The sequence below is a fragment of the Aulonocara stuartgranti genome (genome assembly GCF_965226115.1).
Source record: "Aulonocara stuartgranti genome assembly, chromosome: 9".
In the NCBI taxonomy this organism is placed as follows: Eukaryota; Metazoa; Chordata; class Actinopteri; order Cichliformes; family Cichlidae; genus Aulonocara; species Aulonocara stuartgranti.
In genome coordinates this window covers 7,373,231-7,399,002 of record NC_138960.1, presented here as the reverse complement: position 1 = coordinate 7,399,002, position 25,772 = coordinate 7,373,231, and the positions used below count along the sequence as shown (strand labels likewise).

Sequence of the window (25,772 nt, the reverse complement as noted above, 5' to 3'; positions counted from 1 at the left end):
GGTGTGGACCCATATAGACACTCTCTAGTGTTAATTTAACACTGGAGATTTTGCTGTGTACAAAATTGCAAAGATATCATATTAGAGTTCCATCGTAGTCTGTTATACATATGGAAAATGCATCCCATTTTTGTAGTTGTTTTACAATTCAGTTTTTAGCACTTCAAATCAAGTTGTGTAAAATCAAAAAATAAGTGAAAGAAAGACATAAAAGTTTTATAGAGGATTATGTTTTTATAGGTTAAGAACTGGTTAACTTACAGCTTTCCTGAAGTGGAAGTAGATTCAGGTTCCCCAACTTTTGCTGATTATAAAATTCTCTGTATGAAAGTGAGATCAAACTGTCCCTGAACTTCTTGTATAAACAACTCCAAAAGATGAAGGGAACCGTAGATAATCACAGTATTGAACAAAGGCCAAAGTTATCTGGCGATGCTCTTCCTGTTCTTTCTCACAAAAAGCAGAAGATACTGGTTCTGCCAAGTTGACCTTGAATCCATCTTGCCTTATGCAACAGTCCATCTCTTGGTATGTTCTTCACACTCACACACTAAAATACCTGTTCCACCTGAATGGACTACAGGTATCGGGTCTTGCTAATAGAACTTCATCAATCACATGAGACAAGGACAGCTGTCATCTGTGTGTGTGGGAAGATGCCATCCGGCAAACACGGCCCTTATTACCAAACAGAAACAGAAAAATTAGTCAGGAGGGATAAGAAGACAGCAATGGTCTGTAGTCACCACTTGCAGAACCATTCCCTTTTGGGGGATTGCCTTGTTGTTGCCTCTCGAGTGCACCTGTTGTCACTTTCACTTGCACCAAAGCAGATGAAACTGATTCACAGTGGGTTATGCTTCCTAACAGAACAGATTGATATCCCTTAAGTTTAAGTGATTTTGTGTTATACTGTGATAATTAAGGGTTCCTTTATATTTAAGCTGGGTGTCTTACGACAATACTGTCCGAAAAGTTGTGCTTTATGTTGCTGTCAGAATGACATAAAGTACACTTCAGTAACAACTCAAAGTTGAAGTGTTCCAAAATTGTGTTTACTGGTTATGTAGTGTTAGAGAAAGAATAGCATGAACTTTTTTTTAGCATTACCTGCAGTTACAAAGTAAATAGGAAGAAGAGCTATTATTACTCAAGGGTTATTAGCTGTAATACAATATTTGCAGTAAAAGCACACAAAGTAGATCAAATTTTACTGTTATAAATCTGTATCAGATAAATCAGATAGTTTTTACCACTAAACCTGTAAAAATCAGATATAAAAGCTGTTTATATAAAGTTTATTCTTTCTCCAACTACCAATGGTACTACTTCTGTAACAGTTCTAACAGTCAAGTGTTTGTCCCACTTTGCTGCTTTAATTACACTTGAAATTATATATTTTCAGATAAAAACATACACACACACACACACACACACACACACACACAAACACACACCTCTTCTCATGTCTCAAAAAAAAAAGAAAAAAAAGATCATACTGCCTGGAAAAACTGAAATTTTAGAATTTATTTTATCAGACAAGGATAATTTTAAAAAGTATGAAATGTCTTTCCATGGTTATTTAGTATTTATGATTCTGATGTATTTTGCTACACTTCTGCTGCCTTTACTCGTGTTGGGGCTCCATAAGTGTAACAAGTGTATACAGTTTTCAGTAAAACCTTAACTATTCCATCCATATTGTAACTGTATGCATGATTTAGCCTGAAGTGTAAACAGATGGTGTCTGTGCTGATGCTGTTAACAGTGATGCACATGATAATGAATCAAATTAACCTGTTAAACACTGAGCTACGAAACGAGCACCAGGCCAGACTGAATTACACAGTATTGTCTTTAATCACAACAGAGTGGGAAAGTCTACAGCCTACATGGCCAAGACTCCCTTATTTCAGGTCCCAAAACATATGCACTTATAGGTCTCACTAACACCCTCCAGTGTCCATGTTTGGAACTACAGTCCAGTTCCTGGAGCCTCTTCTCTCACCTTCACAGTGAAGCATCACACAGCAACACTGAGGAGGTTGAAGTCCTGACAAGAGAGTGGAGACATGGAAGAGTCCTTCTAGCTCTTCTTTAGTTGATTTTTATTTTTTAATGATTCTAGCAAGCCCTTGATCCTTTCACTGGCCGGCTCCCTCCTCCTTTTCTTGCGACTTTTGATCCCTGCGACCTGCGAAGGCAGAAGGAGGGTAGCGAGTCCCCAAGGTGTGGGTGCACCTTCGCCTCCCGCACCACCACCTCTTGGTGTGCTGGTTTCACTCTGCTGGAGCAGCCAGGCGCTCTCCTGACACAAAGCCACGAATCGGTCGAGTTGGCTGGCGTTGACGTTCTTGCTGACGTTTAAAGAGGTTTCAAACGGGTTCTGGATGTGCAGCGGGGCCACCTCTGGTTTGTTCTGCTCCTTGCCCTGGAGGGAGAGGGAAGGGGACAAGGCAGGTTGAAAACACATTCGTGAGCAGCAGCAGCTGTAAGTGTAGACCTTCGTGTCCTGTGCGTCATGGTCCATCAATTTCGTTGGTCATGGACTCAGCCTTTTGCTGCTTTATCTGGGGCACACATAGCTGAGTAGAACACCTCTCTGCAGGGTAGCAGATGAAGAAGGGAAATGGACATGTCTTTTTTGACTTGGGGAAATGAGCAGAGTTTTTTGAATTTACCCAAAAAAAGAAGGAAAAAAATTAGCTTAGCCTGAAATAAAAAAAAACATACATGGTCTGTATCTGTCCAAATGCCGTGGCCATCAAATAAAGTATCAAAATGTGGGTCAGAGGGAAGTCAAGAAGCTTCCGTGGTACTTTGCATGCTGTATCCTGCATAATGCCTGACAGTAAAGGCACAGGGGGATAAAGGATGGGCAGGAAGGATTAAAGATGGCAACATAAAGCCATCAGTCAGAAAAGGGGAGTGAAGCGGTGAATTGTAGCACAGTAAAGCAGATTTATGGTGGTTGCTCCACTGTTGAAAGCCGATAGGCAAGGGTCACAACCACAGTCTACCTGAAAGCTTCCTGTGCTGTAGGGAGGCTATGTCAAACTTCACATTAGTCTCATTTATTAAGCTGGGGTCTCTCTTTCCCACGGGTATCGATTCATTAAACTCTAAGCTCTAGCAAAATCCCTGCATCTCATATACTGTGCCATCAAAGCATGAAGAGCTACTTTATCAACAAAATTTCTACTGGGAAGAGTAATAGGGAGTAAGAGGCATATTATTCAGCACTGAACATTTTAAGCAGTAGGTTAATTAACTATCGCGTATAGACAGAGAGGAAAAATTAGCCCCAAAAACTCCCAACGATGAAACACTGTGACTTCCATCGAGGATGTTCCCTGGTTGCCAGTAGAAAGTATTACGCAGGCATAAACAGCCACATCAGGATAAATGTGGGTATAAAAAGAACAAATATGCATTTGTTTGCAGTTAATGTGACAGACCTCCTAATTGGGATCTAAAGCTCAAGGGCGCCAGGCTCCTGTGGGGCCGGCATCAATCACATGAGACGAGGACAGCTGTCATCTGTGTGTGTGGGAAGACGCCATCCAGCAAACACGGTCTTTATTACCAACAGATTTCCCTGCCGGAGCTCAGCTGGGTGCAAGAGTTGAAAGAAGACTGAACTTCTCTCTGTGTGCGTTTTAAGTTTTATTCCAGTTCCTTAGGTGTGAGGATTTGGACTAACACAGACACTGGACTGACTTTAAAACCATATTAATTTTTTGTCACATTAGCATGTAGATGTGGGAATCCCCCGACATCATATGATATGATATTGTCAAAATACTTCACACACAATACAATATTATTGTATTGCAATAACTACAAATGATGCCCTTAGGGTGTTCTGATATCCTCGTGTTGGTGTTGTTCCCAGATATCATGAAAATGTTGTTCCAGGTTCAACATTGCAAGTGACCAATCACATTGTTCTGACGTCAGTCTTTTGCGCGCCAAGCCATTCGTCCATTTATGAAATTCCAATATTGCAAGGACAATATCAATTCTGCTTACCGTTTATCAAAGGGTTAGGGTCAGGGTCCGCTGATCGGCGGACAGAGTCGGTTTCTCGCAGCTTAAGTACAGTTTTTTGTTTTACGGCGGTTTCTCCCGAAGTCGCAAAAGTATGACGTCACAACATTCTGATTGGTCACTTGCAATGTTGATCCTGGAACAACATTTAGTATGATGATCTGGGAACAACACCAACAAGACGATATCAGATTGTGCAATGCCCTTAAAGCTAAACTTTGTCACTATCTATTTTATCCACTAAGATACTCTGCTTGGAGAATGCACTCCTACTGTGGTAATAACTACCTACTGACATGGTTTTTATGCTTTTGTGTTGAGAAAGAAGATAAAGAAGGACTCTGTAGCATAGTAGTAGAGATGAGGACTGCTGAAGAAGCATAGCCGTCTGTCTGATGGATGCATGCGTAGTGCATCAGTTGCTAAAACAAAACAAAAAAAACAAAAAACGGCAGATGCTACAGAATTTACATCACAATCAGAAACTGAGATAATCACGGAAACTGTAACACTGGAATAAATGACTGCGAGGATGCACAGCTCAATTAAACGATGTTAAAACTACCTGCATACAGTTATGCCAAATGTGTATGTATGTGTGTGCCCCACCATAACTCTGCAACGACTGTGCAGTACTGCAGAGGTCAGATCCACTAATAAATCCAAGCCCACACTGAAGGACCCCAGTTGAGCCTTTTTACGACATATGCAGCAATGCTGACAGTATATCAGAACACTCGGAGCCATCGCGGCTGTTTTTCAGCTTAACAGTCCAGCTCTGTTCAAACGTTCCTTTAGACAGGAGCCTCAGTGTGTTTAGAAAACTTGATTTGAAGTCTAAATGGCAGCTTTGAAGTAGAGGGCTATTTGCCTTGTCCGAAATGTTTTACAAGCATTTGTCAGTCTAAAGGTTTTGCTGTAGCTTTGACCGCTCTTTGCCGATTTTAGATTTTAAACTGGAGCTCCCACTTAATTCACATTTGCTCCCTTTTGAATGTGAGGAATTTTTGGGATATCTATTTATTTATTCATGCAGTTGGCATGGAGAGAAAAAAAAAGCACAGGAAGCGATTGTTGGTCTCATTATTATTTCATTAGCAGAGGGAGAAATCCTTTGTACTGACTGATACAACATGAGTAGAACTTCCTAAGCAACTCAAAAATCAGCTTGTTTGCAGCATTTCCAAAATGATGCTTATGATACTTTTCTCTTTGTAGAATATGGGTTTTTTTTTTTTCCAGCTCTCAGAAGTGGACATATACATGGATCTGTTATGCCTGCTAATCACTGGCCATTGGGGCAGACAAAGATGGATCTTTGTCTGCCCCTCCCAGACAAGAGGTTTAAACATCAGGAGGCGGGGCTTGTTCTCCCAGATGACCATGTCATATCCACTCTCTATAAGACCACACAGATCACACAGCAGAAAATCTGTGGTGCCAGTTGAATCTCCCTTCAACTGGCACCAAACTATGACCTGAGGCAGTTCTGGATAATCATGCTCACCTTTCTGATATTTATGGACATCCGGCTGAATGGGAAGGTGGCGTAGAACTCGAAGAACTCACCCAGCAGTTGCTCTAAACCAAAGATAGAAAACTGGAATTAGCATAAAAGCCCGCTAACACAAATGTCACCGACATATCAAACTGTGGGGGGGCGGTCTCTTGTGCTCACCTAGCGTCTCTGTGTTGCTCTGAAGCTGGATCTTGTTGAAGTCGCTGACAAATGTGCAGTCGTTCCCCTCAATCACGGTCTTGTCCCCGGGGCCTTGTGGAGACGAGAGCAGGGATACAAGGTAAAACGTCTGCCTTTACACGCCTGCGACGGCCATAAACAACACACAGATGGATGGAGTCACGCGCTCGTGGCCAGAAAACAAGAAAGCAAGGGGAGAGCAGGCGCACGTGATAAACAAAAAAAGAACAAAGACAGCATGTATCATGTCCTTCCTTGGCTGGTTTACATCTTTAACCGTGCCCTTGTCGAGTCTCCTTCACCACCATGAGGCTGGTGTGTGTGTGTGTGTGTGTGTGTGTGTGTGTGTGTGTGTGTGTGTGTGTGTGTGTGTGTGTGTTATACTGCTGTTTAAATAACTGTGTGTGTCTAGAGGAGGTGGGTCATTGACCTTCCCAGAGTGATGGGCCTTTTATTGTCCTGTAAGCACTCTGTGTGATAGAGTCTGCGCTAAATGGTGTGCCGAGGAGGAAGAGGAAGGAGAGGAGGGGAGGAGGTGAGGTTAGATTGCTTTTGGAAGGCAATTATCAGGCAGCCAAGGTGACAGAAAGAGGGGCAGAGGGAGGCGAGTGGACTTGCGGGCAGATTGGTGTGACGGCAGTTCTATTAGAAAAGGACACTGGGTTAAACATTCCTAACACATATATACATGGTAATAAGATGGATGGCTGGAAGGCTTTCCCAGGATGCTGAGTATTAAATAAAACAAGTGAACAGTCTCCAGGGCTGTAGATGAAGGATGTGTGTTGTACTCAGTGTTGCAGGGTCACACCTGACATTGAAATGCTGCTCTTGGCTACAGTTAAATTTGAAAGTCATGGACACAGCAAAGGTGCATTGAACACAATTATGCTGCATGGCAATGGCACCTATGCTCAGGCTGAGGACCCCACAAGGACAACGCCTCTCTTTATCTGAAGTGGGCACAGCAGGTGGACCAACACTTAACAAGTCATCAAGCTTGGTTTACCAGATCAACTTGATTGTGATATGGTTGTGCCCTGTCTGCTAAAGAATACATACATTAGCAGATAACTGGGCTTTGTCTATGACCTGGAAAACGCAAGTGTTTTAGCACGTCTTGCAAAGGCAGCTGCTGGTCCCTGCCAGGCCGAGGGGGCCTCTGCCATGGGAGAAGAGGCCCGGAAAGCAATGGGTCTGCATGCTGCAGAATCCAACACACACCTCAGTCACTGAAAGCAGCAGTAACAGGACACCATTAATTATCCCTCCACAAGTTCAAAAGGTCCAATCTAGACCACCGGGTGGCTTCACGAGTGTGAAAGCTGCAATAAAGATATTAGGACCCTCAGTGGTGAGTGGATGCCCGGATTACTACAAAGGCATAAAAACGTGTGGAAAGAAAAAATCGTTTGAATTGTTTGATGTCATTTAAAAGACACTGTTTAAACTGCAGTTGTTTCAACAACATCTCGTGTTGTTCATCACTTCTTTTGTAAATAGATGGTTCATTAGAGGTGAACAAATAGTCACTGGAGATGTTATGAGAGAAGGATCCGGAATTCTATGACAGCAAAAATGGTGCTAGAAGTGCAACGTCCGTGAATGAAGTCAGTGAATTTTTCAAGCTGTTTTAATCCAATTTAACTGGAGATTCCATGTATGTATTTCTATAAACAAATAAAGCTCAAAGTGTCCAGAGGTGCTTAAACATGGTTACAGACAGAAAAGACTTTCCCCTTGCTTTCCCAGAGAAAATCACCCCAACCAGCTGTAAATGAGAATTCTTGTTACTTCCAAAATGTGTTATTTTCTTCCTGAATTCAGCAAAATTTTACAATTTGGTGCTTTTCTTGCCTTTATTTGCCAGGAAACACAATATTCATGGAGTGGGGACTGCTGCTCTTACTTTGTTCACCTCCTCCCTGCTGCGTGAATTTTACTCTGACTCAGTTAATTGGAACCTTTTCACACGTGCACTGGGACTGTCCTCAAAGCAGGTATCTTACACTGAAAATCTAACTTCCTTAACACCAAAAGTTTTTGTTGAATCATTTATGACATTTTTCATTTCTAAGTAACTAATTGACCAAGGTATATTTGTGAGTGTGACTACAGCTGTACAGAGAAAACCCCCACCCCACACTGCCGCTAGTGTACTCGGTGGTTGCATTTATATTTTAGGGAACAGTTAGTAAGCAACGTGTGAAGAAAAAAAAAGGCATTATTAATTTATGAACTTCTTGTTTTTTGCCTGACACTTAAATAAGAAAGATGTTTTCTAGTGAACGCGTGTTTGCTTAAGATTGGAAAGTACACTGTTTTTGAAGCATGAAGAACGAGACTGTTGTGTTGGGCTGTGAAATGCTACGCTTAGAGTGATTGTTAAGAATAGAAAAAAGCAAAACTCTTAATGTTATTAACTAAAACACTACTGAAACTTTGAACCTTATTAACAAATTCTCAGAGGTCCGCTGTGTGAGTGCTGGATGGTACCTGCGAGGTCCCGCAGGTGGTCCAGTGTGGGGATGATGGGAGGAGTCCTCTTCTGCAGGAAGAACAGCACCATGACAGTGAGGGAGAAGTTGGTGATCCAGGCCCCGGGGATGCTGCTGGTGACTCCGTGAGCTCGGGCCCAGCAGCGTACAGTGAACACCAGGCTGCGCACCCGAGGGTCCAGCTCTCCATACAGGTAGAGCAACTCTGTGCTCTTCATCGCCACCCTGTGGAGAACACAAAGAGTGACATCTGAGCATACGGTGCATCCAGATAGATGCAGTTTTCACAATCTGAGGTTCGGAGCGCTAGAGTAGGTTATCATCAAGGATGTGTCTGTGTATTTCTGCATTCATCCCTCCTTTGACCCAGATGAGTATCCCAGTTCCTGATGCTGGGAAACATCCCCACAATGATGCAGCCACCATCGTGCTTCACTGTAGGGGTGATTTTGACTACTTTTGTTTACTCCAGACATGACGCTCGGTATTCAGGCCAGAGAGTCAGAGATCTGAGAGTCCTTTAGCTGATTTCTGGCAAACTCCAGGCGGGCTGTTATGTACTTCTCACTGTCTGATTTTAGAGATTTCAAATGGAAATTTAGTAATATGGAATGGCTTTTGAAAATAAATGACACTATGTTCAATTATAAAATGCCTGCATTTTGCCTTAAATATAGAACTTGGAGATGTGTTAACAGCATTAACAGTTCAGAGAAATGGTGCAAGGGCCGACCATTACAGGTCAGAGAAACTAAATGTACCGCTGGAGAGCAGCATTCAGCTGACTCGGCTGCTGTTCGTCTGTTTTTCTTGAATGCACGCATTCACACCTCAGGCAGGAAGGTGCTATGCTTCAATGATGTGTGAGCACGATTTAAGAAAAGTCCCCCCTCTCACAGCCACCCACAGATGCTGGTTCAACTCCATTTCCTTAGAAACTGCAGAGTGGTTTTCTGTACGTTAGCAGGTGTGTGTGTGTGTGTGTGTGTGTGTGTGTGTGTGTGTGTGTGTGTGTGTGTGTGTGTGTGTGTACTTGTGTCACACACCAGCAGAGACCACAAGTCAATAACGTTGGAAGGAAAAGAAGTGAAACACAAACAAGCCCACACTTCGTGTTCAGTTTCACAGCGGAAAAATGCAAGACTGACCCATCGTAGCACTTCCTGCCAGAGTCTGGTTTCTGTCTGGGAGCTTTTATAACGCAAGCGTGGTCAAAAATGGTATTATGGGTAACGTAAAAAGAGCATTTACTGTGAAGCAAGAGAACTGTGACCAAGTCAAATCTGACATTTTACTCATTCCACTGACGTCAGAACATCTGCGCTGACTGAGTACCTGTTGTTGGCTGTGAGGTCGCACTGAAAGCCAGACGGCTGGTGGGCGAAACGGACCAGAGGGCACCGTGCATTGAGAATTTTCTGTACCCCCACGCAGCCGGGCCCAAACTGGTCGACGCACTCCCCGATCACAGACAGGATGCTCTGAGTAACGGCTCGCTCTGAATTGGCCCGCTTCATCTGGTACTCCAGGGAGAGGCCTGACTTAGGCTGCACACACAGGGAGGAATATACAGAATAACAGATATGTTTACACTTTAATTTTTCAATTGTTTTGTCCTAAGAAACCATGAGGCATACAGTGGTTATTTTCATTTGATCCTATAGTATCTCCACACCTATGGAACGCCAGGACTGCCATAATGAATTAATTAAATACACCATTAAATAATTAATTAAATGTGGCAATAATTAATTAAAATTGGAATTAATTAATTAAATAAATAGTTATGATATATGTAATTAATTAATTATTGACACATTTAATTAATTATTTATGTATTTCACATTTTAATTAATTATTGACACATTTAATTAATTAATTATTGACATATTTAATTAATTATTTATGTATTTCACATTTTAATTAATTATTGACACATTTAATTAATTATTGACACATTTAATTAATTATTTAATGATATATTTATTTATTTCATTTTGGCAGTCCTGACGCCTGGCTCTCATCATGAAATAATTTTATCTGTCAGCCTCACCCATCAAACTCAGGGGGCGGGGTTAACGCTGATCGAGTCAAAACCATTGCTTTGGCCTGGTGGCCATTGTTTCTAGCACACAACAACCGGCATGTGGAAGCTAACAGAACTGAGCTTTGAAAAACCCTGTTTGTGTGTTACCAAATACCGTTTTAATATTTTTTTAGCCGAGAATGTAGTGGTTTAATCTTCATGTGTCTGGTCGGTTTGTCAAGATACAGCCTCTTTGCAAAAGTGTTTCGATGATTTCGGAGATGTCGTCCCAGTCTCACGGCAAAGCGTGGGATAGACCCGCTCGCCTCGCAAGCAATCCCACCGACAAAGCGCAGGCCCCGGTACACAGCTGTAGTAACCCCCGCTGACTTCTTTTACTGAGGTTATATTTATCGGTGTTTTATTTCCTGATGTTCTTATGTGTCCTACGTGTTTCAGTCGCCAATTCTGAATTATAACTAACATTAAAAACATGTTTAAGGAGGAGAGAGAGCAAATAAATCTGTTTAACATCTGATCTTTGGGTTTTTGTTCAGTAATCAGCGTGACCTGTGTATAAACACATAAAAGAGATAAAGTTGGTGTTTCCGTCATGTAGTAACTGCTGGCTTTAACTGTACAAAGGTTGTTCGACACTATGAAACACATACAGACTTCATGATGTTCGGCTAATATTTTTATTGTGAATATTAATCATGCTGACCTCGCTCTGTACACCACGCAGCGAGGTCAGCATATCCACGATATCCTCAGCTCCATGAGTTAACACAAAGTTTCCCAGCTGACTAACTGCCAACTATTCCAGAGACGTGAAAATATACAGCATAAAGAAAAGTGTAAGAGACTCAGCAGCAGATTAGAATAACAGTTTGTGGCGTGAATAAGACACGGCGGGACCACGGAGCAACGTTCAGAGTCATCTTTATTTACATCTCACCACACCACAACACCCCCAAACCCCTCAGTCCCCGTGTTTTTAAACTAGGCGGGCGTGATTAAGGATGCCGTGCAGGTGCGTCCGCCCTCCCTGCACGGCACCGCAGACCACGCCCCACCACATACCCCCATCGCCCGATTGAGGCCGGGGAGCCATCCGGCCGAACCTACTCCCCCACCGCCAGTGGGAGAGGGAATCAGCCCGGACAGCTGGCACCCCCAGGCCCCGGCCAAGCGACGGGGAGGTGCGAGTTCAGGCGGCCGCCCGCGAATCCAGCGGCGCAGGCAAAGCTGGTTCGGAAGTCGGACACGTGACAGGTGCACCCGGCGCGGCCGGCACAAGCGTGAGCCCCAGCTCACAGGTGGCTGGGCAGAGGTGTGGCGTGTACAGGCCTCTGGTGGTGGTGAGGCCGGTCTGGCGAGCACGGCGATCTCAAGCGTGGCGCCCGCCTCGCTCGCCAGTTCCACTCGAGCAAGCTCCCCTGGCACTGGGACCTCCAGCTCCTTGCGCGGCCCCTCCGTCACCGCTGTCGCTCCCTGCTGGAGCAGCCCATAGCGCGACTCCTCCGTCACTACTGCTCCCTCCGCCGCCACTCCCGGCTCGAGCAGCCCCTCGTGCAGCTCCTCTTTCTCCAACCGGCGCAGACCCTCGCGCACCTCGTCTGCCGCCTCCGGTTGGAGCGGCTCATCCACCACTCCCGGCAGGAGCAGCCCTTCACCTGGCTGTTCCCCCTCCTCCGGCAGGCGCAGATCCCCGCGCGCCTCGTCTGCCACCTCCGGCTGCTGAGGTGCCTCACGCGGCTCCTCCACCGCTTCACTGTCCTCGGGACACACCTGTGGGGGTGGCGCCCAGGCCCAGAGCAGCGCCGCCAGCTCCCCAATCCTTTCCAGGTGCCGCTCGGACTGGTCCTGCAGCTCTTCCTGCTGGCGACGCACCTCCGCCGCCTGCTCCCGCTGGGCGGCCGCCATTTCGGCCACCCTCTGGGCCAGCTCCTCCATTCCCTGGCTCCGATATGGACCCGCCGTGCTGCCTCCTGGGTTTCGGCACCAATGTGGCGTGAATAAGACACGGCGGGACCACGGAGCACCGTTCAGAGTCATCTTTATTTACATCTCACCACACCACAACACCCCCAAACCCCTCAGTCCCCGTGTTTTTAACTAGGCGGGCGTGATTAAGGATGCCGTGCAGGTGCGTCCGCCCTCCCTGCACGGCACCGCAGACCACGCCCCACCACACAGTTATACATTTAATAAATCACCAAATGAATCCAAGAAACGAGCAAACCTGTTCCGACAATTTGAATTTGTATTCCCTCAGCTGCAGACTCGCTGCTGTTTAAATGTTTGAAAAGGAAGATTAGATATAAACAAACGTCAAACATAGACTCAGTCTGCCTTCACATTTGATATGAGGCCAGCACGTATAGTGGCCTCAGCAGGCTATTACTGAAATACACGTGCTATATCATAAACTATGATATAAACAGGGAGGTCCTATTAACATGTTTAGTTTTAAAGGACACCTTCCTGCCTTTAGTCTCATTCATGAGCAGTATTCGTTTTCTTCTAACATCCAGAAGTCTGCACAATGTGTTTCATAGTTTGTAACAAGCCTTTGACAGGTAAACATAACATGACCGAAAAAGCAAAAAAAAAAAAAAAAAAAAAAAAGAGAGAGAGAGAGAGAGAGTGTTGACATAAGAAGAGAAAATGCTCTCAATTATGGAGACAGGCAAATGGTTCATTTATGTTTGATGTGTGTTTATTCCTCCCTAAATATCGTCGGTGAAGTTCGCCATGCATGTCAGATTTTCCTGCGCATTTTTATACCTCTGCCAACAGAGAGAGAAAAAAAATCACATTCTAACAGACAGCTGGTGCTTAGAATACAGTTGAATAACTATTAAAAAACAGATGATATTTAGATGATAGTTCAGTCTAACACATGTGCCAGAGAACCATTAAACGTCTGTGAAACTATGCAGTTATGAAACGTAACTTTAACCTCAGCCAAACCGATTTGCTCAGTTGTAAATAAAACAGCGAAGTAAACGTGACCCGACAGACAGAACCTGAGTGAATGAAGTCCAGCGTTTAACCACTGAGAGCTAAAACTCAGCTGAGGTTTGAAAGCTGTGTGCTGGTGATTGGACATCAGCCGCTGATGAAGCTGTTCGCCTATAAAGTGCTCTGTAAGGAAACAAGCAGCTCTGCGCTCGGGGAAAATACTATATTTACTTATCTTGTGCAGAAAAATGCGCTGACATTGCGTTATATCGAGCACCGGCTGCCCAGTTAAACTGTGACTATCACCAGGTAACGTAGGCGTGTTTCTTGAATTAGCAGCAGGTGTTAAACAGCTGACAGATGAGGAGGAGGATGCATGCAGGTAAACTGAGGGTCTGCTGAGCTGATCGCTGGTTTCGTGAGAAAAATGTCAGCTCGTTCTTTATGTTACAGAAGCACAGAGACACAAGACCAGGCGGAAAGAGACGATCGTTCGGTGAAAATGAGAATCTGCGAATGCAACATGTGGAACACGGAGAGTGGAATATGTAAACAAACCGGTTAACGTACCCCCTCGGTGCGCTCTGCATGCTAACTGTTAGCAGAGCTAGTGAAATCTCTGAAAACATCTGAGCACTTTTGCAAACATGTTCTATGTTGACAACCTGACCAGACATACGTCGCGACATTCGCGGCTAAAACACTGTTAAAAGTGTAGCTGGTGACAGAAAAACGGGGTATTTTAAAACTACACCACCACCATTGCTGCCTGTGATTTGATCTGCATTCTGGGATAACTGGCTGCCCCAAGTCTACACAAGCAATCGATTATCTAGGATCGACCTGTTTTGACTTACTTTGCACGGCAACCAATCAAATGTTAGAGAAGCTGCATGGGCAGCGTTAACCCCGCCCCCTGAGTTTGATGGGTGAGGCTGACAGATAAAATTATTTCATGACGAGAGCCAGGCGTCAGGACTGCCAAAATGAAATAAATAAATATATCATTAAATAATTAATTAAATGTGTCAATAATTAATTAAATGTGTCAATAATTAATTAAAATGTGAAATACATAAATAATTAATTAAATGTGTCAATAATTAATTAATTAAATGTGTCAATAATTAATTAAAATGTGAAATACATAAATAATTAATTAAATGTGTCAATAATTAATTAATTACATGTGTCATAACTATTTATTTAATTAATTAATTCCAATTTTAATTAATTATTGCCACATTTAATTAATTATTTAATGGTGTATTTAATTAATTCATTATGGCAGTCCTGGCGTTCCATACACACCTTTCTGTCTTATGACATGTAAATAAAGTATTCACCTAATACATGTTTCAGGGTGACTCTCTTCTATGTCAAGTTGATGTCTGTGGTCATTCTAGTTGAGCTGCCAGTTAACCGTTACATTACTGCAAGTGCATTCATAGCTTTCAAACAAACTAAAGACAGACACATGCACATCAGCTGTCTGAAAGTCAGACCAACACATCAGCATTTTTAGTTTGGCGATAGTGGGGATCTAGCAGGTGGCAAAAAGAAAGAAGCAACCACTTTTGCACCACTTTGTTTGGTTTTATGCAAAGGATTTCTGGGTAGTGCGTCGCTGTGGGGTGATATCAGGAGATAAATCAATATGTGAGGGCAATTTTTATATACATGTATAGGTGGTTTCAAACATATGTGCCATGAGCCAAACATACCCTGCAAAAGGGTTCAATGCAGGCCACTGGATGCATTTTTAAGTAAGACCTACACAACAAGAACCCCTGCTGCACAGAAGCATTCTTTTGGAATAAAAACAACCAGAAACAACCTGCGGCATATTTTTCAAATTCCTCCTACTTTTTATGAGCCATCTGTGATGTTTCATTATATGAATATACTTCAAAAAGTGCTTCATGGGAATTTTTTTATATGCCGCTATTTAATGGGTTTACTGGTCTAGCTCATTTGAGATCAACTTGGACAGCATGTTGCCCATTAACTTAAATAAGTTTGATAACTCTGTCACATGTTTTATTGCTCCCTCAGTGCCACTGGATAATAAAATGAAATTGGTTCATGTGTGATTGTGGTGGCAAATCCGCAATTGCTGGCAGAGGCACTTAAAAAAAGTCTAAAAATACTAACCTAATTTCCTATAACGGTGAAGGTAGACAAGTGCAAATGCCTGCAGCCAAGCATTCAAAGCAATGGAAAGTGAACAAGAGAGGTGAAGAGCAGAGTACAGGCAGGGTGAGTGGGTGGAAATGAGTGTCAGGGGCGACTTATGACAGTAAGAAAGCAAGACTGAAAGGGAAGGTTTATGAGCGGGTCGTGAAACCATCTATGATGTGTGGCTTGAAGACAGTAGCACTGACAATAAACACAGAAGGCAGAGCTTACAGGTGGTGGAGATGGTGATGCTAAGATTTTCAATATATTAGAAATGAGTACATCAGAGAGACAGCTATGATTAAGCATTTTAGAGACAAAGTCAACAGAAAAAGAGAAAGACCACAGACAGGATTCATGGATGACAGAGGAGGACGTTAAGGTCACATAGAAGCGGATGATCTGCTGTGTCGACCCCCAAAGGGAGCCGAAAGAAGCAAAAGAAGAACGTGGTTCTTTCATATGCCTTTTTTTGGTGTCAGAGACAACAAAACAAACCAAAGGAGTAGTTAGTTTAGATGCAGATAAAATGCTTAAAAGGAAAGCTACCTCACAACTCACAAGGAAATCACTGCAAACTGTTTGCCAATAAATCTAATATTTTCTAAAGAAACCTAGAAAGCCTCATTACCAGTTTCACATTGCGTCCAGTGATGCTGTCCAGATCCAGCAACATATCCAGGTCACAGCCAAGCTTTCCAAAGCCATTCACTGATGAGCCAAAGGGTTTGATGGTGCATTCTGGAAAATAAGCGGTAGCAATATCCCTGAGCAGGGAACAGACGAGGAAACGCAGCCTGCTGTTCTCCTCTGTGAGTTGATAGGCTTCAGTCAAGGAGCTTATCTGCTTGTCTATCTGAGGGAAACCAGGAAATGGGAAACATCCAAATCAATCAACTTCAAACAAGACTTAAAATGTAAGTATAACTTTTGATGTGATAAGTCAACATACACTCTCTTCTCTGGAAAGTCTCTTTATTAGCTCATTGATGGGAATAGTGGTCTGAGGTTGGCACTGCCGGCCTGACAGTTGGTTTGATGAGTCCACTGAGCCGAGGTTTCTGAGTGACAACAGTCTGGATTTGAAAGGCACTGCGGATTCGTGGCTGCCACCAGGAATTGCCACCCCTTCAAGTAAAGACGTAACACTTTCCTGGTTGGCAAACTCCACTACAGCATACACTCCCTGGAGAATTACACAATATCATAATTGTAACATAATTCCAACAGGGTGGTGAGGTAGCAGTACTTGCTTATCAGAAGAGGTTGGTCTTTTACTCACATAGCTTTCATAAAAGAAGTATTTATTGATTTCTCCATGTTTTGATAAATACTTGAGGAACTTTTTCTCATTGGTACTGGACTGACAGCTGATGAGAACGGACCTCTCTGCTTGTTCTTGTCTCTCCATGTGGAGAGTGTGCAGAGACTTCCTTCCATTCTTTTCATCTGACAACAGAGAAGAAGCCATCCAACAAGTCAAGTTTTTTTCTCTGAGAGTAAGACATTTAAAACTGTGTAATAAGCACACCGTTGTTAACAGACAGACAGGCCTAACATTAGTTTCAACTTGGGTGACTGATATCAGCTTACTGGGAAATAATATGACATTTACCGGTGACAGCAGGCAATAATTCTGTGGTGTGTCACGTCAGTTTTGCACTGATAAACGTTCAAAGACTGGGATGCACCAAATTGATAATAAAATGCAAAAAGTGTGATGTATCGTCGGTTAAGTTCTAGTTTTCATTGTTCAATTGTCCCAGAACATGTCAACAAACCTCATTTAAAAAACTGTCAGTTTTACAGTGGGGCTTTCTATGTAAATATACACGTCCCGCAAATGACAGGTACAAGCTCAAAACGTTCTATATAATAACATTTTAACCCAAAAAGAGTTATCGCGTTGTTATCGTTAACAGTCACACTGCCGAATTTTACGTATGACCCAGTGATTTCTTACAGGTCACACATTGTGTAAAACGCACAACGCACTCAGAGTTACGGCCTTCACCAACAAAAATATAACGTTTCTCAGGGGAGTTTGGAATGGTGCTCACTCGACATCACACGGCGGTGTATTGGGGCTAGCCTAAAGGCCAGCTTCTCTTCTAGGCTTAATTACTAACCACTTTCGTCACTTCGAGTGGCCTCAGCTCGGGCAATAACGACGTCTGTTCCTATACTTCTGTGAAGAAACGCGTCGGTTTTCTGTAGGCACTTCGCGAGGCTGGCCCTTCCTCTCATATGTAACCTGCACACAGCAAAGGAGGACGCCATTGTTTTTCGGAATGAAGCGTAAATGCGCATGCGGCTGGTCCTGTCTACGGCAACCTAGAGATACCAGAAAAGACACTTTCTAGTGTTTAAAAAACTATCATCCGATTTCTTTGGGCTGACTCTGTAACGTCTTTTAAAGGTATCAAATTTGAAATTGAATTGAAATTTGTTTTTATTTTATTTACTACGAATGAGCTTCAGTGTTGGTGATATATTATGCATCCTACATTAAACGAGACACGTCTCCCGATAGGAAAGCACCCAACAGTCCTGAAAGCTTTTCGTTTTTTTTTATTTTTTATTTTTTTGTTGTGTTTTTTCATTTGAGGAAACAAGAAAAGGGAAAACGAAACCTACAAAGACAGCGAGAGAGAGCTGCTGGCAGCTGACACTAAAGAGGTACTCCACCTCCACAGACACGCCACACTTCCTGTGTTTACTTCGTTCTAAACACAATCCACGAAGCTTCATACATCAGACAGTCTGCGGGGCGCCACAATGAAGACACGACGGTGCGCTTAAGCTTCCGACTCAATTTCATAAGGCAGGTAACGCGTGGTTTCTGTCACTCAAAGAAGTAACTCCTGTTATTCAGCGAAACTCTATTTTTCTTTTCTTTAGCAGCTGAATATTTGGCAGATAGCTAGTTATAGCTCTACAGCTACTGTTTTTTGTTTGTTTGTTTGTTTTATTTTTCTAGGCACCTATTCTAAATTTGCATGTTTGGATCGTAATACGGTTTATTTTTTATGTATTTATTTCAAATGTTGCATGGGGTTTGCATTAATGCACATGTGTATGATTTTCATCGAATAATGTGAGCTGAACTCTTTATCGCAGCATCATAATGCTAATAATAGTTATAATAATGGGCAGTTGTTGTTTTATAAATGTATAATAAGGTTCAAGCTTTCCTGGGGGGGCTTCCCAGCTTTACTGCGAAACTCCCTTCTTTTGCTTGGAAAACAGCCCTGTGAAGCCCCTCCCAGTTGTGTGTTCAGCCAGCTGTATCAAAGCTTCACTTCTTAAGTGTAGTTTCACTGCACGTCCTGCTCCCCACGTGAACCTTCCCTGTCATGAACGATCCGCTTGCTTATACAATTCAAGTCAGCACGGAAACAGTCCCCACACTGACCTCCTGATGTTTGATTTTAGATGGAGCTGGACAAACGGAGCATTAACATGGATTACAAATATGATTCGGGAATAGAACTGCTCTTGACTCACATGAATTTAGAGGACATTATTAACGCTGCAGAGACTCTATATCGGCTCGAGGAAGAGGAGGAAGACGAAATCTTGTCGTTAGAAGACGAAGAAGGACTTTCCCAGGAGGAGATGGATGAGAATGAGGAGGCAGGGGAGGTGGTGGTTTTGGGGAGTGAGCAGAAGGACTACGCTAATGGAGTTCGATATGGGACTGTGACAGAGGTCCTGTCCTTTGTCAACCTCCTGTCCAGCATGCAGACGGCAGCCTTGCCAAACCTGCCAGAGGAAATGGGAGTCCTCCTAAATAAGGTGAGAATCTTGTTGTTTTTTCTTTTTTTAATCTTCAACATAACCTGAATGTTTAGTTGATGTGGTCAGCCTAGAAAAACTTGCATAATTTTCTTTTTTTTCCTTCCTAAAAACAAATAGAAGGACATGGCTGTGAAAAAAGGCCGCTACCAGATTAACATGGACGTTCTCCTGTTTCCATGGAAATTGACCTACAAGAATCATGGGTCTGGCCTCGTGCCTAAGGGCTCATTTGGGAAAGTCCACTTGGCTCAGGACACCACCACCAGGAAGAGAATGGCCTGCAAACTGGTGAGTCTTCCTGATCGGTGACTAGAAATCCCGCCTGTGCTTGACTTCTCGACAGCTCTTGACCTGCGTGCCAAATATTTAACCTGCCAAATACTGCTTGTTCACAGTCCAATTACTCCTCTGTTTGTACAAAGATTGTTGGTGCCAGCGTGACATTTGCTATGTTTACTGGGTGAAAGAGGAACAGGGTTGCTGAATGAAGAACTATTTGTTCTTGTACCAAACTTACAACATGGGCTGGGATTAATGTAAGACTGGAATTTCAACAATAACTTCCCACAGCTCCTCTGGATGTTTGTGACAGGGTCAGATTCATTAAAGACACATGTAAAAACCACACATGCTGCTTCTATCTGGGCAGACCTATGCTTGAGAAAGAGGAGGGAGGGAGGCAGCGTGCTTACGCTGTTGTATGGAAAATATTGACAAATGAGGAAGGAGTACTTTCCTCTCTAGTCAGGTGTTATCGTCAGAATACTATGTTGACACAGTGTTGTTTTTTTCACGCTGCTGTGAAGGATTTACTGGAAATAGTTTGCAATAAGGGCTTGGAGTTAGGATGTCCTTATCTGCTTAAAACAATGCCATCATCAGATAATAATTACTGAGAAATTATTCCTTTAAAGAAACAACTTTAAAATTATCACTGACAAACTAATAACAATAGATTTCTTAAAGCACAAAAAACAGGATAACAGTATGTTACTATGTCAGCTAATCTGTTAAATACAGAAAGAGTCAGTGTCCTTGTGAAGTATGTATTAAATGTATATTTTATTTGCAGAACTAACTGAGCTGAACTACCCGATTAGGCTGTCAGGGTAAAAAAAACAATAATTATAATAAAAATGAACCATTAATTGTAGTTCCTTAAATCGCCACTTGAGGCAGGGTCCAAAACTTCAGCATTTTATATGTATGTAGCACATTTTGCTCTCACACTGTGTGGTGGTTAGCACTGTGGATTCCTGGGTTCAAATCCACCGGCCGGCTGGGGCCTTTCTGTGTGGAGTTGGGATGGGCTCCAGATAAACCACAATACAGAAGTGGAAGAAAATATATGGACAGATCTAAGTATGCATTTTACCGAGCTAGCTAGCTCTACCAATAACTGATAAATCCTCTGTGCACTGTCAAATAAAGCCACCCTTGCCAATAAAAATGCAAAATGTGAAAAGTCAGTTTGTTGTCACTGTAAGCAAACACGGATCCATTTGGCCAGCAGTCCCCAGGATGTCTCATTTAGCTCATTGGCTTCATATTTAACAGTCAAATGCAATGGTGTCACCGAGCCTTTTAACTCACTCCAAGAAATAAGATGAACATGTTTCCCAAAACGGTGGGCTATTTGTGATCATGTGTCTTATCTCCCTCGCTAGATCCCCATGGAGAACTTCAAAGCCGCTGATGTAGAGTTTCAGGCCCGCTTTCACCATGAGAACATCGCCGAGCTGTACGGCGTTCTGCTCTGGAACCAGAGCATCCACCTGTTCATGGAGGCCGGCGAAGGCGGCTCTGTGCTGGAGAAACTGGACAGCTGCGGACCGATGAGAGAGTTCGAAATCATCTGGGTGACCAAGCAAGTCCTGCGGGGCTTGGAGTACCTGCACTCACACAACGTCATTCACCATGACATCAAACGTAAGCATAAAAGATGTGTGTCACTTACTCTTGATGGATGTGCTCCATGGTATTGAACAAGTACATAGGTTACAGGAAATTATGCAATTACAGTTTGTATCTTCTATGCGTCAAATTCAAGCCACAGACGGATATTGCTCTTGTAAATAACTCAATTCGCTGAAAAGAATGAATCAGTGAACAGCCACAAACCAAGCAGATCATAGGAATCTGATAGATTGACTAATGCTTTTTCAGTAATTCTTCAAAGGTAGCCTGGTCAAAGTGACTGGTAGCTATCATGACAGATCACACAAATACGCCCTAGTTACTGCAGGTGGAGCTCAGCTGAGGAACCACAGCAGTGCTGCTGGGATCAAAGCATTCTGCAGAGCTGTCTGTCAGCCTCACTGCTTAAAGGCTCGCTGGCTGTCTGGAAATTCCAGCCTGCTTCTCATGCTCAGTCAGGGTTACAATTATGGTCCAGAGAGGCAAGTGACTTATTAAAATGACCATTCTGGCCCTCTGACAAGCTGCGGTTCTTAGCATTTCCTGCCTGCAGTCAAAATATGTAATTAAACCTTGGTGACATTTTAGGGACAAGGATGAGTCTCTTCGTGGCAATTTCCTTCGTCAAAGCCTGTGACCTACTTATCGTTTTCATGCTTAAGATCAATACAGACTCAGTGGACCTGAAACTGAAATCTTATCAGTTCAAGCACCAACTTGAATCACACCTCCTTCCTTTTCATCTCTCCACAGCCAGCAACATTGTCCTGATGTCAGACAAAGCAGTCCTAGTGGACTTTGGGCTGACAGTGCAGATGACAGATGATGTATACATTCCCAGAGATCTGAGAGGAACAGAGGTAAGGAAATAAGCCGCTCCTCCTTAAAAGATGTAAGTGTAGCCCTGTAATGAATGCGGGCCTTCTGTTTTGAGTAATTGCTCTCCGATCAATGCTTGCTTTTCTTTTGCTGATCTGGAGCGTGTGTTGACACGTGACTCACACTAGACTTCCCTAGGGATTTTAGCAAATTAGTCCCACGACTTGTCAGCACTTGTGTGCTTTTCCAAAATGATTACAGAGTCAGTGACTGGCAAGCATTAATTTAGAGCAGTCAGTGCACTCATTGGCCTCACAGCCACTATTAATAGCTTGCTGATGCTCAGGGCTTTCAGCTCTTTAAGTTGTTTTTTTTTTTTAGGATGAAGATTTTGCACACACCTTCTCACCCACTGGTCCTTGCTTTCCCATGCTTGTGTGACAGTCTATATAGTTCTGTGTACATGCACCCCCGGGCCTCTCAAGTGCTTGTGGAAAGTCCCAGGGCAGACACCCAGGAGTAATAATAAGAGAGGCACAGCCTGTGCGTATTTACAGGCACAGCCTGTAAATATGCTGGGCTGCTCAGGGTTACATGAACATGGGAGTGCAAGCTGGAATTTCCAGCAGAAAGACACAAAGAGATGAACTCTGGTGTGTTTACCTTTCACCCTCCAAAGGCCAACACACTTCTGCACTTCCCTTACCTTTTTTCATGCGCAGCGTGGGTCTGCAGGTTGCTTGTTTGGTTGCAGGCAGAAAACCCCTTTTACACTAACAACAGGTCACTTCCTGTTTGTTGTGTCTCGCTGACACGGAGAATTTGACTGTCGCACTGAATAAAAAGGGAACTTGTTTCTCTCGCTCTCTCTCTGCCATTCTGATCTGCAGCCATGTTAAAAGTCACCCACTAAACATCCCCTGTCTTTCTTTCAGATGTATATGAGTCCAGAGTTGGTTCTGTGTCGAGGACACAGCACCAAGACAGACATCTACAGCCTGGGCACCACCATCATTCACATGCAGACCGGTAGTCCTCCCTGGGTCAGGAGATACCCACGCACTGCATATCCATCCTACCTGTACATTGTAAGTACTGCACATGAAAATCACATCATAGGGAAATGAACGCAACCAGAATGGTTGGTGCAGATATTTGTGGTCCTCACAGGATGAATTTGTGATATTGGGAGGAAAAGGGCATGTTTGAATTTGCGCACCAGAGACGTCTGATGACCCTAAAGTTGGATGCTGATGTTTGCCTTATTTGGAAACGTCGGTATCTCTTAAGTTTCAGTGCTCTGATTTATGACCAAGTACTTTCCCATCAGCATGAGCTGACCTTTATGCTTAATGCTAGATTGCATGATAGTAAATCAGTTTGTAGATAAACTGTGAAAGGTTTCCCATGAAATAGTTATTACACAGCAAATTAGTACATCACTTAATTTTGTTTTTGTTTGTTTTCATTTCTTGATTTTTCTTTTTTCCTAAAATTGCTCTTAAAAAAACAACAACAACCCCACTGTATGCTACCTGCACCTCAGTGGCTGGTGCACACTGAATAGCACTGAGTATGTTGGGCTAACACAGACCTAAAAGGAAAGAGACAATTAGGAAAAACAAGTCCTTTAGTGTTAATGTTGCTCTTTCCTAGCTGCAGGTATAAATCCTCCTTGGTTACCAATTACCATTGGAGACATATGCCTCTGTTACATGCCTCAGCAGAGACAGTCCTGTGTTGTTAGTATCCTGCGAGTCAAATAGTGACACACTTACCGCACACAACATGCTCACGCCCTTCGCAGTCAAGATTGCCAGGCGATAAAGAGGATGTTTGCAGTGGGTGACCTGTGGCTTATTTAGTCATTCACCACTCTAAAAGCGTTCCATTACATGGGCTCTTTCCATTTTAGCTAGTCCCATTTCTGTTTTTAAAATGATTATCAGCTTCTTTGCTCTGGCCGTTTACTCACTTCCACTTGAAACTGCCGTCATGGAGAAGTAGCATTACAGGGCCAAGTCACTTGTACGGGCTGAGCTTTGCAGCTGCTCCTTGTTCCTGTTTATTGTAACCATACTGCTTTTACAAACCACTGCTCACATGGCCACTGAAAAAAAAGGGCAGCTTCGGTTCTGCATAGCTGTTTTTTTCTTGAGTTATTTGGAAGTGCTAGCTTTGTTTTTCTCTTCTTTAATGACAGTCTATCTGTCTCCAAACAGATCCACAAGCAGGCCCCTCCTTTGGAGGACATTGCGGAGGACTGCAGCCCAGTTATGCGGTCCTTCCTGGAGCGAGCCCTAGAGAGGAACCCTGCGCTGCGGAGCTCGGCATCTGAGCTACTAAAGGATGACGCCATCAACCCTCCTAGAGAGGATCAGCCGCGTTGCTGGAGTCTTGACTCGGCCCTGGAAGAGGCCACCCACACCTTGCTACGGCAGCAGAGTCAGCACCACGACACCACGCAGGGTAAAGCCTTTAGTGCCGAGCTCAGTTTGTTCTCTGTTATTAATAATAAGCTGGCTACTTAACGTTAACATTTACCTCGTCTTCTCTGCAGAATCCTCTCTGTACTCTGAAGGTTCTGGACACATCAGGAGGAAGGGCTCGCTGTACATTGACCTAGGGGCCTTGTCGGGTTACTCTAAACTGGTGACGGGACCGCCTTCCTCAGAGTATGGCTAACAAATGACCAGACAACACCATTTATAAGACTGAACTGTTCTTAAAGCCACATAAATGGCTGAGACTCGTGGACAGCTATAGCCAACATGACTCGTAATGATGTAAAACAGCAAGTGTGACTTGGAATGAATGGGTCCAGTTCGGCCTGAAATAGAAAACGCTGCAGGACAGTGTTTGGATGCATTGTGAATAAATAAGCATTATACTCTACATATAATTTCCCACACTTCTTTTGTGGGATGTTTGTACTTTATTTCAGTTTGGGTTCATGGTGATAAATGCACGCTGTTTTCTTTTCTCCTAAAACCTTCTGAAAAAAGTTATTGTATCATTTGAGTTACTTAAAGTGTAAGCTGTGTCTTAAAGTATGTGTGTAAACATGTATGATGTGTAGTTCTTTTCGAACGTCCTCCTGTTAATTCCCGTGGAATATTCTTGGCAACACTGTGCTTTGCAAAATGAAGCTTCTGTGGAATGAATGCGATGAGTGATTTTGTTTTATGTTCTGTACATCCACTGAGATGAAGCATGCGCTGCTTTATACTGAAAGGGAAAAAAAGCAAGTGATTTATTTCTGTTTTCTTTTGTAATAAGTGTAAAAGTTACCCAGAGTTTTTAAAGTGTCATTCTGCAATAAATGCAATAAACTCAAAAATCCTATGGTCTGTGTGTATGTCACTGCAGCCTTAGCTTTAGCAGCTATTCGTTTTTGAAATTGCTTGGGGAGATTCCTGGAAAGGAAACTGAAAACTTGAGTATATCACTATGTTTCAAAAACATGCAATAAATTATACAGTTAAACATTCAACAATATGTGCAATACTAGTCCAGCCTTTTCAGTCTGGACCAAAATTGAGGTCAGGACTCTGTGCAGGCCAGCCAAGTTCTTCCACACCAACCCTTCTCATACATGTCTTTATGGAGCATGTTGGAACAGGAAGCAGCCATCCCCAAACTGTTCCCACAAAGTTGGGAAATTCTCCAAAATGTCTCAGTATGCTGAAGTATTAATAGTTCCTTTCACTGGAAGTAAGGGACTGAGCCCAACTCCTTAAAAACAACCCAACACCATTATTCCCCTCCACCAAACTCTACACTTGGTGTTCTCCTGGCAATTGCCAAATCCAGGCCA

The 25,772-nt window shown here is 43.2% G+C and overlaps 2 protein-coding genes across 3 annotated transcripts; one reads left to right on the top strand and one right to left on the bottom strand.

Annotated features, from left to right (window-relative positions):
• Positions 1 to 1,512: 1,512 nt before the first annotated feature.
• mtpap (mitochondrial poly(A) polymerase) lies at positions 1,513 to 17,817 on the bottom strand. Its single transcript, XM_082547170.1, has 9 exons — positions 17,548 to 17,817; positions 16,701 to 16,867; positions 16,371 to 16,604; positions 16,050 to 16,274; positions 9,583 to 9,794; positions 8,246 to 8,472; positions 5,729 to 5,821; positions 5,558 to 5,631; positions 1,513 to 2,431 (listed from the first exon to the last, which is right to left on the bottom strand). The coding sequence occupies exons 1-9, from the start codon at positions 17,726 to 17,728 to the stop codon at positions 2,087 to 2,089; spliced, it is 1,758 nt and encodes a 585-aa protein (XP_082403296.1). The 5' UTR covers positions 17,729 to 17,817; the 3' UTR covers positions 1,513 to 2,086.
• A 303-nt stretch (positions 17,818 to 18,120) lies between these two features.
• On the top strand, positions 18,121 to 25,300 carry map3k8 (mitogen-activated protein kinase kinase kinase 8). 2 transcript variants are annotated; one of them, XM_082547171.1, is made up of 8 exons: positions 18,121 to 18,242; positions 18,854 to 19,216; positions 19,337 to 19,507; positions 20,887 to 21,148; positions 21,890 to 21,996; positions 22,891 to 23,043; positions 24,178 to 24,424; positions 24,516 to 25,300. In XM_082547171.1, exons 2-8 carry the CDS (start codon positions 18,854 to 18,856, stop codon positions 24,638 to 24,640), a joined length of 1,428 nt encoding a protein of 475 aa, XP_082403297.1. In that variant the 5' UTR covers positions 18,121 to 18,242; the 3' UTR covers positions 24,641 to 25,300. The 2 variants fall into 2 exon arrangements, with proteins under 2 accessions (XP_082403297.1, XP_082403298.1); XM_082547172.1 differs by having other exon boundaries at positions 18,124 to 18,246.
• Positions 25,301 to 25,772: the final 472 nt, after the last annotated feature.

Bases quoted from the DNA above. Each gene is read 5' to 3' on its own strand.
- mtpap (XM_082547170.1), bottom strand. From the start codon at position 17,728: ATGCGCATTTACGCTTCATTCCGAAAAACAATGGCGTCCTCCTTTGCT. The intron at 16,605-16,700 runs GTGAGTAAAAGA...GTAATTCTCCAG, and splicing joins ACTTCTTTTATGAAAGCTAT to GGAGTGTATGCTGTAGTGGA. The intron at 16,275-16,370 runs GTATGTTGACTT...GGTTTCCCTCAG, and splicing joins GACTTTCCAGAGAAGAGAGT to ATAGACAAGCAGATAAGCTC.
- map3k8 (XM_082547171.1), top strand. From the start codon at position 18,854: ATGGAGCTGGACAAACGGAGCATTAACATGGATTACAAATATGATTCG. The intron at 23,044-24,177 runs GTAAGTACTGCA...GTCTCCAAACAG, and splicing joins ATCCATCCTACCTGTACATT to ATCCACAAGCAGGCCCCTCC. The intron at 24,425-24,515 runs GTAAAGCCTTTA...TCTTCTCTGCAG, and splicing joins GCACCACGACACCACGCAGG to AATCCTCTCTGTACTCTGAA.